The sequence below is a fragment of the Camelus bactrianus genome, chromosome 18 (genome assembly GCF_048773025.1).
Source record: "Camelus bactrianus isolate YW-2024 breed Bactrian camel chromosome 18, ASM4877302v1, whole genome shotgun sequence".
In the NCBI taxonomy this organism is placed as follows: domain Eukaryota; kingdom Metazoa; phylum Chordata; class Mammalia; order Artiodactyla; family Camelidae; genus Camelus; species Camelus bactrianus.
Genome location: NC_133556.1, coordinates 1,667,336 through 1,682,745, shown reverse-complemented (window position 1 = coordinate 1,682,745; position 15,410 = coordinate 1,667,336). Strand labels below are relative to the sequence as shown.

The 15,410-nt window shown below is 63.4% G+C and overlaps 1 protein-coding gene across 1 annotated transcript; it reads right to left on the bottom strand.

Moving 5' to 3' along the window:
• Positions 1 to 217: 217 nt before the first annotated feature.
• Positions 218 to 12,746, bottom strand: LFNG (LFNG O-fucosylpeptide 3-beta-N-acetylglucosaminyltransferase). Its single transcript, XM_074345544.1, has 8 exons — positions 8,097 to 12,746; positions 3,696 to 3,744; positions 3,123 to 3,222; positions 2,857 to 3,010; positions 2,656 to 2,741; positions 2,050 to 2,215; positions 1,472 to 1,557; positions 218 to 1,347 (listed from the first exon to the last, which is right to left on the bottom strand). Exons 1-8 carry the CDS (start codon positions 8,523 to 8,525, stop codon positions 1,281 to 1,283), a joined length of 1,137 nt encoding a protein of 378 aa, XP_074201645.1. The 5' UTR covers positions 8,526 to 12,746; the 3' UTR covers positions 218 to 1,280.
• Between the last annotated feature and the right edge of the window lie 2,664 nt (positions 12,747 to 15,410).

Genomic DNA, 15,410 nt, shown 5'->3' with positions numbered 1-15,410 from the left:
CTGTCCAGGGCCAGGCTGGCCCAGGCCGCGGCTGCAGAGCCTCAGCGCTGCCCGTCGACTAAGACCTGCAGGCTCAGAATGCCTCCCGCTCCTAGGCGGGAGCCACAAGAGACCTTCCTGCAATAGCTGGCCTGGGGGTCTCCACCCAGCAAGCCCCCAGCCCAGCTGGGTCCACCTCCCACCGACCTGCAGCTCAGGGCAACTTCCAGCCAAGGGGTGCCCCAAAGAGCATCTTTATTCACAGCAAAGGACGTCACCATAGCAACACACTTCAATTCCCTGAGAACTTTTCCCTTATCATTCACTTTCCTAGCTATGTCTTTGCAGAAAGAAAAACAGAAGACAAAACATGCCCCACTGGCCAGGTGCGCCGAGCTGGGCTGGTGGGAGACAGGTTCTGTGCGGGAGGTGGGCAGGAAGAGGCCAGATTCCACGACATATAAATACACAGAGTGTCAGACATTTCCATCAGCTTTAACAGCAAAGATGTCCCAAGTTTGGCTTCTGCTTTTTCTGATCCACAGAAAAGATAAAAATAACAGCCTTCCCCACCACCCCCCCGAAAAGAAAGGTCAAAAACACCCTACCTTTTACCCCCCCCTTTGAAAAACAAGCACAGTGAAAAATACTGTCACAATATTTACAGACACACCCAGTATGGGCGACTTTCTCTCTACTTCAGAGAGGAGATAAAATGCTCAGCTGGCTCCCCATCACAAAGGGAAGACAGCTGAGAGGGCCAGGCAGACCCCTGCCCCGGGGGGTGCTACACCTCCCCCACTGCCAGGCCACTGGGGCTGCCATTACGCTGAACCGCAGGGCCCAGGCCAGAGCTCAGCAGGGGGACCCAGCGTGAGCTGTCCTGGGGGCTCCGAGGCAGGAGCGGGATCCCAGGGTGCAGGAGTCCCCCGCGCAGGGCCTGCCTAGGAGGGAAGGGCCCTGCACAGCGCTGCAGAGTGGCCCCCGGTCCCCACACTGCCCAAAGACCTCAGAGTAATAATAAAACCACCCTCAGAGTGACCCCTGACGTAAAAGTCCTTCTGGGACGTGGGCCCGGAGCCGCTACCCGGCGGAGCAGGGGAAAACGGACAGGTGGCACTTTGCCTGCTCCTCGGCGGCGCAGAGCCGCCCAGCAGTCTGCTACACGGATGGGCACACAGTACACACACCTGCACAGCCCTGGGGGAGCCTCGAATGCCGAGGCCAGGGCAGCACAACAGGGTTCCCCGGGCCCTTTGGATACCAGGGGTGCCCGGGGACAGGGTTTCGGCCACAAGCTGCTAGAAGGTGGCAGTGCGGGGACACCAGGGTGTGTCCGGGTACAGGTGGCAGTGGATGGAGCGGAACCTGTGGGGACAGAGTCGGGGGCTGAGCTCACAGCACCAGGCCCTCCTAGCCGTGCTGCTTAACTGCAGGAGACCCCAGGGGACCCGATGTAAGCCAGCCCCCATCTGGGCCTCCATTTCCTCACCTGGATGGGTCAGCCTCCACAGAGAAGGGCCCCTTAATGTGGACAGCGTTCCGCTTGCTTTCAAACATGCCGTAGCTCAAGGTCACCTGCAGAGAGAGGGACAGAGTGATGCCGGGAGGGGTCCCAATGCCCCCCACCCCAGCTCTGCCCAAGGCTGGCGTGTGGCTCTGAATGAGGGAACAGGCTTGCCTTCTGCACACCCTCAGACCAAGAAGGAAGGTCTGTGAGCCGTGTGGCACCACGCCCCCTGCTCTGCACACTCCAGAGATCATGTCCAAGGTGGACTCAGCTAGTCCTTGCCAGAGAGCAGCTACTGACCCGGGGGACCCAACAGGCACCGACCACGTGTCCCACTGAGACAGAAGGTGGGAAGGATGCACTACAGGACCTGCGTGGGGGACGTGGGTGCCTGGCTGGCAGCTGACAGCAGGGCCTTTCCTGACCCATTTAGAACAGTGACCCCACCTCCTCCCCACCTCCCCCCATCTCCTCCCTTCCTCCCTCCCATCGGCCCCTCCCCTCCTCTCTCAGCCCCTTCTCAGTCCCAAGCCCCTTCCTGAGCACCTGGGGAGGCACACCTGCTCATGGAGCTCGGAGGTGGGCACCTGCTGCAGGTTCTCCAGGTGGGAGTGGAAGAGCCCGCTGCGGACGAGAGGCACGCCCAGCAAGGCCTCCACGATGTAGCCGATGGTGCAGTCGTCCGGCAGCCGGATCCGCTCGGCCGTGCTCATGAAGTGGCCTCCACTGTGGGAGGGAAGCACCAGAGTGAGCAGAGGCAGGAGCTGGGCAGGACCCCGTTGGGCAGAGTGTCGTATGGAGTGCTTGGCCAGGCTCAGAGAGGAGGTGGATGTGCCTGGCGGGGCAGCCTGCAGACCAGTCTGTGTCCCTAATGGGCTCGCACGCTGGCAGCTCCCCACCTCCCTGAGCCCCAGAACGCTCCCCTCCTCCGTACCAGCCTGATGATTCTCTGTGAGTCGGGGGTCACCAGGTGCAGGAAGGGGTCCCGCCCAACCTGGGTGCTGACCACCCAGAGCAGTGGCTGGTGGGCAGTGGTAGGGACGACTCCACCTGCCAGTGCACGTGAGGCTGGGCTTACTGCTGCAGGGAAGACGAACCAAGCCAGGCCCCGCCATAGGGGAACCCTGGGACCTGGGGCAGCCTCACTGGGGCCCCAGGGCACTCACCTGGCCCATGGGCTCATCTTCAGGGCTAGCCCTCGGCTGATACAGAAGCCAGCCCCACCCGTGGCAAACCAGAAGTGGACAGGACGCTGTGGGAGGGAGAACGTGGTGAGACCCCCCAGACCCTCTCTCCCTGCGCCTGTAAACTGCAGGGACACCTCCAGCCTCCTCCCCTGGACAGGCCTGTGTGGCTGGAACACTCACCACCTTGTTCTCGCTGACCCTCTCCGTGGCCTGGATGGGCCTGTCCAGGCTGGGCTTGCCGAGGTAGACGTCCTGCGTGTGCGGGTAGCTGGCCAGCAGCCTCAGCAAGGCCCGCACGTTCACGTAGTTATCATCATCCACGTGGCAGAACCACCTGGGCGAGGCAGGGCCGTCAGGGAGGGCATGGCGGGGCGGGGGGGGGGCTGCCAGGACAGGAGCCCGAGGAGGGGACGCTCCCTGGGCCCCAGCCAAAGGCCAGCACTCACTTCCTCCCCGACTCGATGAAGCGGTCGTACTCCACGGCCATCTTGCAGGACAGCGCCTGTCGGCTGTGGGCAGCGGAGCAGTTGGTGTTGACCACATTGCCTGCGGACAAGGGGAGGGGCTGTGAGCGGGTCGGAGACAGTTCAGAGAGGGCAGCCTAGCCTGGGGTGACACGGCAGGCGGGCCGAGTGAGAGCAGAGCAGGCCAGGGTGGGTGGCCGTCTGTCCCCGGGCGCCCTGGGTCCACGCTGTGCCTGCAGCGGCACCCCGCCCTGCCCTACTGGAGAGGACCCAGGCCTGGTGATCCCCGCCGGCGCCCCGCCCGCCCCTGTCCATTCAGGCCGCTGTTTCCCAGCACCAGCCACCTGTTGCCGCCAGAGCAGCTCAAAGAGCTCCGGGAGCTGAAAGGGCCTCATTTGCATAAGAATTGGGGGTGGGGGCGAGTGGTGGGACAGGGCATTGAGCAAACCCGCTGAGTAAACTGCCCTCCCAGGCCCGTGATCTCGGTGGCCTCTCCCGAGGGGAGGGTTTCCTCTGGGGTGGAGCCCCCCTCGCCTCCCCACGTCCAGGGCTCACCCGTGCGCCTGGCCAGGGCTTCATCTTCCCCGTCCGTGAAAATGAACGTCTGCAGGGAGAAATACGGCCTTGAACAGGCAGCTCTGTGCCCCCACCCCTGTCCACTGCAGGGTCCAGGGCTGGGCACCCCAGGGCTTCACGGGACCCCTCTGTCATGCCACTGCCCCACCCTTCTCTGGGCCTCAATTTCCCCCTGTGCAGAGTGGGGCTCAGGTGCTTAGCCTGAGTGGAAGTGGGTCAGGGGCTCAGGCAGACCCCACCCCCGACCTCGACAGCTGGGCCCAAGGTCACCCGGCAGCTGTGCAGGCACGAGCCAGGTGGGGTGCCCCGCCCACGCGCCAGGTAACAGGCTCCTGGCCCGCCCTGCGCACCTGGTGGGGCACACACCCTTACTGACACAGTGCCCGGCCTGTGGGAGGGGGCAGAGGGCGGTGGGGGGACGGGCAGAGGAGGTCGGCTTTGGGAAGCCAAGTCTCAATCAGTGGGGGACAAAGGCCTCTGCTGGGCGTCTGCCAAGCACTGTCGGACAAAGGGCCCGGAGGGAGGATGAATCACCAGGCATTGTCCGCCAGCTTTGTCCTGGGCCGCGCGGCAAGGGGAACTCAGCCGCGTTAAGCGGGAGTGGCCTAGCGGCCCATTACCATACAGCTGGCCTGGTTAACTGGGCCGGGCTGGGCGCAAGGTCCAGCGGGCAGGGGTGCGGCCACAGCCCTGCAGTCCTCCGGGCTGGGCCCTCAAGCTGGGCCCCTCGCACCCCTAACTGTGTGACCAGCCAGCTGAGCTGGTCACCTTCTCTGAGCCAAAGCAGTCTCCGGGTTCTAAGGGGGTGCCGTCCATCAGCGGGCTTGAGGCAGGAAACCACACATGCCCCAGTGCAGGGATCAGTGTCCCCAGCACCCGGGCAGCCAGGCACCCCCGCCGGCTGCTCAGACAAGGAAACCCGGGCTCGCAGACAGGCCTCACTCAAGGCCACAGCAAGGCTCCACCTGTGCCGGCACAGGGCCACCCCTGCCAGGATTGCTCCGCGGAAGAGGGGGGCCGACAGAGAGGGACCAGGAGCTGCCGGCGCCCGCCTGGGCTGGTCGGCACACGGGGAGGAATGTTCCCTCCTCTGGCTGGCCCGCCCAGCACGTGCCGCCCAGAGCACCCAGGCGGGGCTGAGTGCAAAGCTGGGGGCCCAGTGGCGGGTCCTCTGAGCACAGGCAGCAGGAGAAACCCCCACATCCATGCCCGCCAGGCCTCGGTTTCCTTCTGTGCACAGATGGGTCCAAGGGAGGAGCCAGCATGCGCAGAGAGCAGTACACCCCCAGGGACCTGGGGGACCCACCCCAACCGGCAGCCCCGGCTCCTTGCCCAGCCTGACCCCAGACGCTGGCCCATGCTGGGGCAAGGCCACCGGCTGGGTGGGCCTAGAGCTAAGAGGGGTGGCAGGCTCATTCTGCACCCTCTCCACACATGCACCCTCTCCTTCCAGAGCAGACACCCCAGGGCAGCCCACACGCACAGACTCGCATCCAGCCCCCCGCCCGCTCCCCAGCACCTCAGCCCAGGAATGCCGTGGGAGGCTGAGGCCGGCCAGTGCAGACGCGCCGTTGCCGCCACTGGATTAAAAGGAAAATGCTTTCTTAATGAGATCAAGCAAGGCCTGTTCTCCCGCGCTTTGGTGGTGCCCTAAAAACCCAGCCCAAGGCTATGGAGATTAAAGTCACCTTTGTTCAGTGAGGAGTACTTGGAGGGGTGGGGCTGTGGGGGTGTGAGGGTGCTGGGCCTCCTGTCTCCCCACAACAGAGCAACCAGGAGGGAAGGTTTGGGCTGCCTGGCCACAGGCCTCACCCACTGCTCAGAGCCTCAGTTTCCCCCTCTGTGCAATGGGCATAACCAGAGCTCACATAAGCCCCAAGCAAAATGCCAAGAACAGTTCTCTTCCTGCTTCTCCCTAACGGCCCTGGGAGGAGGGCACCGTTACTAACCGCGGGCACAAATGGGGAAACTGAGGCCCAGAGGGGCAGCCCCCAGCCTGCGGTTGTACCGGGGACAGAGGTGGTGCTAGTCCATCTCAGCTGCTCCTTTCTAGGAGCGAGAACCCCTCAGACCCCTCCCCACTTCCCTGACAACAGCAGAGCTGGCGGAGGGCGGGCGGGGGGCACCCACAGGAAGCAGCATTGTTCCTGGAGCCGCGATTCAAAGAAACACAGGATGCCAAGCTCTCCCCCCAACAATTGTGGCTGCTGCGGTGGCAGCCACAGCAGCCTGGCCCACTCCTGGGAGGGATGGGGGAGGAACGTGTCGGCCAAAGGCCCGGCCGCTCATCCTGGACTTCAAGGCCTGTCGTGGTGTGGCCCCTGCTGACCACCCCCGCCCAGGTCACTCCAGTGGCTAGAAGTTTCTGGCACATCCCCCAGGCCCGTGCTCATGATGCCCAACTGCCCTTTCAGGGCATTTTCTACTCCCAGTCTAGCTCAAATGGCACCTCCTCCAGGAAGCCCCTCCCTCCCCAGCATGGGTCAGATGCCCACTTCCAGCTCACACAGCCTCTCTGGGTTTCCCCCTAGTGCAACCCTGACTTCCTTGAGTCTCCCCGGTCAGACAGGGTCTGAATCACCCTGCACAGGGCTGGGAAAGGAGGATCCTCTGTTTTGAAAGAGTTTCAAGGACCCCTCCCCTACAGTACACGGTAAGAGGGGCTCTTGCTTGCTGTGACACATGAACTGATTGTTGGGGCAGCTTCAGCCTCTCCTGGGTGGGGTCAGCTGGCAAAAAGGAAACCTGAATTGCCCTTCAGCAGGAAGCTAAGGGTCCAAGGGAATGACAGCCCCCACCCGGGTTCTGAGTGCCCCACCGTGCTCATTCCCCACACCCAGGTCTTGCCAGTCCTCTTTTACAGCACCTTATTGGAAGGGCAATGCTTTCTCTATTTCAGAGATAAGGAGACTGAGGGTCAGAGAAGCCCTAGGTCTTGTCCAAGGCCACCTAGCTCACAGGGACTGGCACCTGAGACCAACCACATCCCCTCTGCTGGAGAAAGCCCCCAAAGCCCAAGATGGGAGGTGTGAGAACTGGTGGCAGCCCAGAGGGGGCTGAACACTGCCGAAGGTCACACAGCGGGGAGGCAGAGTCCCGGAGTGTGGTGCCTGGCTCAGGGATGGTGCCCCGCAAGTGCTGTCACTCAGGGATGTGGGGGGGCCCCACAGGCCCTCATCTCCAGGCAACCTGAGTGGCCAGCACGCCGGCGGCGGTTCCCATGGAGCACATAGCTGCACACAAGAGGCCGGACGCCTTTCTCCACTGGAGAAAGGGGCTTTGTTACCTTGCCCAAGCGGCCGGCGTGAGAGCCGCCCGGCGCTGGGAATCCTAACGGCCCAGCAGCCAAACAAAACCCGCGGCCCCCGCGGCCCCCTCCCGCCAGCCTGCTGAGCCCCTGGGAAAGGGACGCTGCGTTCCCAGGAGGCTGCCTTGGGGTTCCCAGGGCCCCCTCCCCAAGCTTGGACTAGAAAGGACCCTGCCCTCCTAGCCTCCATCATGACCTCACCAGGATCCTGCCCCCAAAACAGGCTCAGCCAGGCCAGAAGGCCCCCAGACCTCAAGGGTTCAAATCAGGAGGAAGAGGTGTGGAGTCTTCTCTGAGACCCCACCTGGGTCAAGGGTCCTTCACCCTCACCTCAAATGCCCAGTTAGTCCCTTGAATATCCCAGCTTGGGGGTGTTCCCCCACCACCGCTGCCTGAGCAGGGTTCACACTCTGCCCCTGTCCTGCCCCAACCCAACGGTCCTGCTGCAGCCTGGAGGCAGATTTTCAAAGTGAGGTGTGTCTTTATTATGTGTGTGTGTAGGAAGTCGATGCTCAGCCAGGATGTACTAAGCACAGGGTTCCAGGCTCCAGACTCCTGCACTGTGGAGAGAAGGCCCCCAAACAGACCTCGAAACCCAGCGCTCTCTCATTCCCTCAAATCCAGAATGTCTTCAGCACTGATCTGTCCCCCACTCCATTGCAAAGGTTGTGCCCAGGGGTCCTAACCCCCACTCCACCGTGAGGAAAGTTCTCCTCCCAGGGAAGGATCTGAGCTCAGGGCGGATGCCCCACGCAGAATCTGCCTTAGGAAGGTTTGGGGACAAGAATTCCCTATTAATTAGTTCCAGTGTTTGAGGGGCCAAAAGCATCGCAGGGCACCAACCCTAAGCACTGGTGGCTGGTGGAGGGTCAGTGTGGGCCACCCAGCGCCCTGGAGGTTGGCTGGGGACCATCCCCAGTTGGGGCTCTCACAACAGTGTGATGGGGAGGGTGGCCCCACCAGGCAAACTGGGCTGGAAGGGGATCATCACCCCTAGATATTCCCAGTGGCTAGAGAGAGATACAGCCTGTGCCTTCTCCCCAGCCCGCCTGCCCAGGCCGCGGGGGGCTCACCATCTCCTTGTGGCGTGAGATCCACGTCTCCAGCAGCAGGTCGAGGCGCGCGCGGTGAAACTTTTTGGTGGTCTTGACGGCGATGAAGACGTCGTGCGGCGCTAGCGACTCGGCCGGGGGCCGCGGATGGCTGTCGGAGGGGCGGGGGGCGCCCCCGGGCGGTGGGCCCGCGTCCCTACGCGCGCGGGTCAGCAGGCTGAAGTACTCGGACAGACTGTGCACCTCGCGGACGAGCGCCCGGGGCCCCGCTGCCGCCTCCAGTCCGGGCCCCGGGACCACCCCCGAGGGGCCCGCCAGGCTGCGCAGCGCACGCCGACCGCGCTCGGCGGGCACCGGGGGCGGTGGCGGGTCGGCCGTGAGCACTAGCAGGCAGGCAAGCAGCGCTCCCGCCAGCGCCAGCAGCAGGCGTCGGCCGCAGCGCTTGAGCATGGTGGGGTGGCGGCCGCGCGGTGCGCCCTGCCCGGCACACCAGCGCCGAAGCTCCGCGCCCCCTGGGCAAGTTCAGCTGTGCAAGGCCCGAGTCCCGCGCTCTTAAACCTCCCCAGAGTGGCTCCGCCCCCGAGGGCGGGGCGCTCCATGAGGCCCCGCCCCCAACACGAGCTCACTGGCTCCAGGGCCCTGGGGCGGGGCCTCGCCGGGTTGCCCGCGACACCCGGCAGCACCCACGTGGGGCCACGGCGGGGGTCTGGGAACTGAAGGGCCGTTGCCTTGGGCTCCCGCCCCCTGTGCGCACGTGCACGCCCCGCTCCGCCCGGATCTCCCCTAATGGGCAGCCGCGGGGCGTGGGGATTTGGGCCCGCCCCGCCCTGGTGGCCCTGAAGGGGAAACCGAGGCTAGCGCAGCGCCGGCTGGAGCCGTACAGGGCGTCTGGCATATGGAGGGACGCGCCTTCGGGGCTGTGACCGGGATTCTAGGACAGTGACATGGGGCTCAATCGTCCCGAGGTGGGGTGTGGGACGTCCTTACTTCCTCGCTGTGCGCTTCCCCTCCCCGAGCCCCGCTTCCTCCCCTAGGGACAGTGCAGGCCAAGTAACAGGGTCGGCGCCTGGGTGGACCTGAGCACTCCATCCAGAACAGCCGGTATTAATATCGAGGAGGCGTTTAACCACCTGAGCCACAGGTAGGGACAAGAGTTTCCAGCGAGAAAGCACCTTACCAAATTCCACCCCCAGCCCCAGCGCCAGTCTCCTCGTCGAAGCCCAACGTCGTGAGGGTGCGGGGCGTAGTTCCCCTGAAATTCTCTGGCGACCCGTGGCGAGAAGAAATCAAGGCCGCCCTTCCCCGCGCGAGATGAAAGGCCGCCTTCTGTCCCATTTGGTCCCTCTGCGCTTGGGCCAGATGTGGCCCAGCTGTGCCCCCGCCCCTCCTCCCCGGCACACGGCGGCCTCCACCCCCTGCCCTTCCCACGGGCTGGGCCGGCCCACCGCACGAGCAGGCGCGGCAGGAATGCGCGCCGGCAGCCGGGGTTGAGGGTGAGGGGTGAGGGGCGCGGAAGTGGCCAAGGGACCCCCGTCGCGAAATCACGGTCTGAGCCCCCTGCCTGCAGCATCTTCCGGAAGCGCTGCTAGGGGCGGCTCTCTGCTTGGCTGCGCCTCCTTCCCCTCCCTCCCCAGCTGCTCCGCGTCCCTTCCTGAGGACGCCCTCAGCGACCACCACAGTGAAACTGGTACCTCTTTGGCGCTCATTCTGCCCACTGGCCAGTTATCTTCACAGCGCTTCCCTCTGCTTCATGGCACCCCCTCATGGGCCTAGAACATAGTAGGTGCTCTATAAAGATTTATGGGGCATGTCTGGCCCCGGTCCCAGACTCACGCCCAGGGGGCCTGGCCCATTTGCTCTTAGGGCCCTGGGGCCCTCCCCCTTGCCCCTCTGTGATGGGTGAGGGGGGATGGGAGTTCCCAGGCCTCTTCCTGTACCCACCCCCAAGGTAATTAGCAGGCGCCACCTCAGGCAGGCAGATGCCTGAGCAGATGGTGCTAGCTGTGCCCAAGTGACAAGACTCCCATGGAGTCACCTCCTGCCATAAACCACCCCCATCAGCCAGAGCACAGCCTGCAGAGGTGGGGGTGGGCAGGGCAGGAAAGGACCCGATGGCTGCGGGGCCATCCCCACACAGTCAGCTGAGCCCCAGCACAACTCCAGCCTCACATCTGGAGGGTCTCTGTGCCCCCAAGTCCCTTGCCCCATCACCAACTCTTACCTACCCCATGTCTGGGCTATTCTGAGAGGGAGCCTCCTCCTCGGCCTTCGTCTCTTCCCTGGACCCCTTGGACAGCCTCCGCCCTGGTCTCCTGTCCCCAGTCTACCTGCTCTGCTTACTCTCCACTCAGAAACCACACAGCTCTGATCACACCCTCACCCCTACCCCCGGACACACAGACACACACACACACCAAAATCTTTGGTGGTTCCCCACTGCCTCTGAGTTCAAGTCCTGGTCTGGTGTCCAGCTTGGTCCCAGCTCGGTCCCAGCTCCACAGAAATTCTGCTCCCTGCAATGCTTCCCCATTGCCCAACAGCCAAACACCGTCAAGCCCCCAGATCTTTGTATGAGCTGTGCCCTGTACCTGGGATTCTGGCCAGTGGCACCCATAGTTAGTGGTACCCACTAGGCACTGAGCATCCTGCCAGAGGCAGGAGGGGGAGCAGTACACAGCCATGCCACCCTCTATGCCTACCTGATGAGGTCCTGTGAGCCAACCTCTCTGTGACCCCTAGCCCAGGGGGTGGGACTCCCCGCCCTGCACCCTACAGCACCCCTGCTTTCTCTGACTCATGCTCCCCAGCCCCTTCTACACAGCCCTGGCTGCTGTGCCTTTGACACACCAGGCATCGGAAGTGATGTGCCCATTGTACAGAAAGCAAGTGGAGGCTGGAGAAGCTCTGTTGCATTGCACTCCGGGAGGGGGAGCAACTGTACAGGGGGATTGGCTCAGCCTGGCAGGGGCATGGCATCGAGTCCAGCAGGGGTTTTCTGCATTTCTCTGCAGCCAGACCTGCTGGGAGTGGGGGGACCTGGGTGCGGCTGCCTATCTGGGAACAGCAGGACAAAGCTTTGCAGCATTCTTGTGGGGGCCGTGGGCTTTGGCAAGAGTGATTCAATTTCTTTGCTGTCAGGAGAATGGAATTTCGTGGTGACTCCTTGAGGTCTGAAAACTGTAGGGGGGTGGCCGGCCTAGCTGCCCCCACCCCCTTCCCCAGACTCAGCTCCAGCCTGAGGCGCTGCTCCCCTCCCCTGCCCTCACCCTAGACCCAAAGGCTCCCTCCAGGGACCCACTGGGCCAAACAGCTATGATGGGTGGGTGAGAGGAGGAGGTGCTGGGCCCAGGACAGGAAATGGGGAGTCTGGAGGGGATGGAGATAGCTGACAAGGTTGCCAGGACACTCCTTGAGGCTTTAGGGTCCTCAGGAAGGGGGAGGGGGGAGAGGCTGTACCAGGACCCTCCCCAGGCAGGGACAAACAGATGCAGCCTTAGGGGCTGGGGGCTTCAGGAACCAGACTGCTTGCCCTCCAACCCCAGAGTGGCCGCTTCTCAGCGTTAAGGCTCTAGACATGGGACATTCCTCCTCTGAGCCTGTTTTCCCACCCTTACACGAGGATGACACTACTGTCCATCGTATCAGGTGCTGACAAGTCAGGCAAGCAGACAGCCTGGTCCTCTCGCCCAGGGACTTGGGCCTGTGCATCTCCTGAGCAGCTGGCCTGTGCTCCACATGCCCCTCCAGCAGCCCCAACGTGGGGCTCCCGGCCAGCCAGGTGGCAGAATGGCTTAAGACCTACCTAATGAGGTTGGGTGGAGACTTGGCCGAGGACAGGGGGCCCACATGGCCCGCGAGGCCCCACGGGGCTCCACGCCGCCTCCCCTGCCGGGCTCCATGGAGGTTTTGTGTCCTCAGCCCAGCTCAGGACCCCTTTCTCAGCTGGGGCTCAGCTTGGGGCCTCCTGCAAATGGGGTCAGTCCCAGCAGGTTCTAGAAGCCCATTCTGCATCCTGGGGGCCTTGGGGCTAGCCTCCACTGGGTGTCTGTTTCCTGGGAAGATCCAGGAGACATAATGGGTGACCCATTAACTCACAGGAAGTCATCCGAGGCAGTACTACTCAGTGTCCGGCAGCTTGGGGGCCTCAGACACCAGGGTGCCGGCAGGCTTCCTAAGAGACAGTGAGTGGCATGGCCATGGTGGTCCAGTAAGTGCCCCAGCCCAGAAGCTTCTGGACGAAGAGCCAGTGCTGGCAGGAGGGGAGGTAATCGAGAGGGGTTGGCTTAGAAGCTCGGCACGGCGGCTCCATGGCAGGGAGGGATGGGGCGGCAGGCGGCGGCAGCAGCTGATCCCCGTTACTGCCCTGGGAGAGGAACAGACAGCCTACAGCTGCAGATGAGCCCCGAGCTCAGGCCCGGCCGCCCGCCTGCTTCGCCCAGAACCCCGCACCCCCAGCCCACGCTCTGGGTGGTCTTGGGCCAGTTTCCTTCTCTCTGTGGGTCTTAGGATGTTACTTGACTCTATATGAGGGACGTCGCTGCTGCCTGCCCTGCCCTGCCCTGCCCACCCTGGGCTGCCTAGGAGTTGGCAGTAAAGCACCAATGAGCACCGGTGGCCTGGCCTTTTGGCCTGAAACCTGGAGCCTGGCGTGGTCAGGGCAGCTAGGCCGACTTAGCTTGGGTGGCTGATCAAGGCTTCGGGGAGCACCCTTCGAAGCCGGCCAAGTGCTAGCTCTCCCGGGAAGTCCTCCCCCGCCCCTGTGGTACCGCCAGCCCAGCACTGACCACATAAGAGTGCAGCTGCCTGTTGCCCTCCCTCCCTCCCTCCCTCCCCAACCCCTTTGGGAGCTCCAGGAAGGCACGGGGCCATGTCTCCCCCTCAACATCTGGCACAAAGTAGTTGCTCAACAAACCTGGTTGACCAGATGAGGAAGTGGACAGACGGCTGGATGGATGGACGGACAGGTGGATGGATGGACAGGTGGGGTGGATGGATGGATGGAAGGTTGGGTAGATGTGGACATATAGATATACAGAGACTCAAGAGAGTACACCCTCTCCCTGGCCCACTCCCACCCAGGGGAACATGGGCCTCTGGGTAAGAAGGCCTGGCAGGGCTGCCCAGTGAACTCTGAGCTGGCGCTGGGGATGGGACCTGAGGGCAGGGCTGTGGTGGGTGGCAGGGGCTGAGACCCATGAAAATGACCATCTGCTCAGTGCTTGCCCTGCACTGGGGAATGGGAGCATTTCTGGGTACATCACCTCAAGAAGTTCTCAAAAGGTCCCACTCAAACTGTTGGTCTTACAGATGGGTAATGGGGGTCCAGGGAGGGGATGAGACATGCCTTTGACCCCACAGAAGATCAGAAGGCCTCTCAGCCTTGGGACCAGGGCTTGTGCACTCGGGGAAGGCCACAGGCCTGGAGCTGACAGCTGCGTTTCTTCCTGGTGGCTGCACTGGGGCTGCCTGGGCCGTGAAGCTGGATGGAGCTAATCTGATCTGCAGCCCCCAGGGGCAGAGCCCCCCCAGAACTGATTATTGACATCCTGCAGAGGCCAGACACCCATCAGGGAGATACCAGAGCCACTCTGCCCCAGCTGGCCTTTGTCTTGCCAAGAATGGCTAGCTTGTGTGGGGCAGGGGGTGGGGCGTGGCTGTGCGGGTGCCTGCCAGGCTCTGGGCAGGATCCCCTGCCCCTGTCGTGACCCCATGCCCATGTTGATGGGTCCAGGCCCCAGGAGCAGCGCGAGGAGGGGCTCCGGGCTGGATGGAGGTAGCAGGGGTCAGAACCTCAGCTCAAAGGGAGCTGGGCTTCCCATGCTATCCTGGGCTTGTCCCTGTCTCCCTGACCTCGGGCCCCTCCCCTGTGACAGGGACGGTGTTGTCCTCCTCTCACTCACGGGAAGGGGAGGGACAAGGCATCCCCGGATGCTCTAGGCTGCCCTGGAAGGGGCGGTGGGGAGGTCATGTGCCCCGCCTGGGGGAAGCATGGCAGTCGCACCCCCCGAAAGGTAAGCCACAGTCATGGGACCCATCCATCCACCTGTATGTCTGTCCATCCGTCTGTCCATTCACCCACCCATCCAACAGTGTCCCTGGTGCTTTCTCCAGTCCCATCTCTGGCTCCGGGAGAGTGGAGGAGGTGACTCAGGCGCAGCCCCAGGGAGCTCACGGTCTCCTGGGAAGGATTCATCAGGCACCCGCTGTTCCTCAAGCAGGCAGAGGGCGGTAGGGGCTGGAAGACAGGCCAAGCCCTGGTGTGCTGGGGGCCTGGGCAGGGGAGAGTCCATCGTATGCTAGGGCCAAAGGATTTGAGGCTTCAGCAGAGGCTTCTGGGAAAAGATGGTGTCTGTCACCCTGTGGCTTGAAGGTTCAGGCAGGCAGAGGGAGATGGGAAGGCAGCCGGGAGGCCCCCCAGGGGGGACTGGAGAGGCTGTGTGACTCGGCAGGGGTGTGGGTAGAGGAGATGAGGCTGGACAGGCGAGCAGGAGCCCTGGGGTCCAGGCTCAGGAGGCCAAGCTGGGGAGGCCACGAGGAGCCACAGACGCCTTGTGAATGAGAGGGCTGTGGTCCAGGCCGCTTTACAGAAGGAGACGCACCTGTGGTCCAGCTTGGACAACGGGAGTCAACCCCGAGCCCCCCATCTGTCTGTGTGCCCCTCATGGCCTTGCATCCCTGTGGCCAGAGAGGGAGAAAGCCAGGAGGGGCTGGGGCTGCCTCGGCCTTTGTGCTCCCTCCTCCCTTCTTTGGGAGGCTCTGCCAAGAGGAGAGCTGAATCTGGGGAGGATGCTGGGAAGCGGGCAGGGCCAGGGAGCTTGGAGGTGGGCGGACACTGGTGGGAGGGTTGGGGGGGCCAGGGTGACGGGATAGACCTCTGAGGCTCCGCCCACCCTCTGCAGCCTTGGCTCTGTGGTCTGCACACGGTCTGCAGGGGCTTGCCCACGGGTTCGCAGCTGGGGGTGACTTTGGCCCCCAGGGGAACTCGGCAATGCCTGAAGATGTTTTTGGTTGTCATCCTTGGGGGATCAAATGAGTAGAAGCCAGGGTTGCTGTGGAACCTCCTTTTGCAAACAAGACAGGCCCCAGACAAGGAGTCTTGCAACCCGCAAAGCCAAGAGGCCAAGGGGGGACGCCACAAGTGCGTCACCAGGTCTCCCCAGGCTTGGGCCCCGGTGGGACGCTCAAGGGTGGCTCTCCTGCCATGTCCGCGTCCCTGCCAGGTGGGCATGTGCCTGGCAGTGAAGCCCCAAGGAGCTGCTTGGTCTCACCTTCCTGTAGGAGGTTACATGAGGTCAGAGGATGCGGAGGACAGGGCCGCTGGGACAGTGCGCCCGC

Bases quoted from the DNA above. Each gene is read 5' to 3' on its own strand.
- LFNG (XM_074345544.1), bottom strand. From the start codon at position 8,525: ATGCTCAAGCGCTGCGGCCGACGCCTGCTGCTGGCGCTGGCGGGAGCG. The intron at 2,216-2,655 runs GTGAGTGCCCTG...TCCCTCCCACAG, and splicing joins AAGATGAGCCCATGGGCCAG to TGGAGGCCACTTCATGAGCA. The intron at 1,348-1,471 runs GTGAGGAAATGG...CTGTCCCCACAG, and splicing joins GTGGAGGCTGACCCATCCAG to GTTCCGCTCCATCCACTGCC.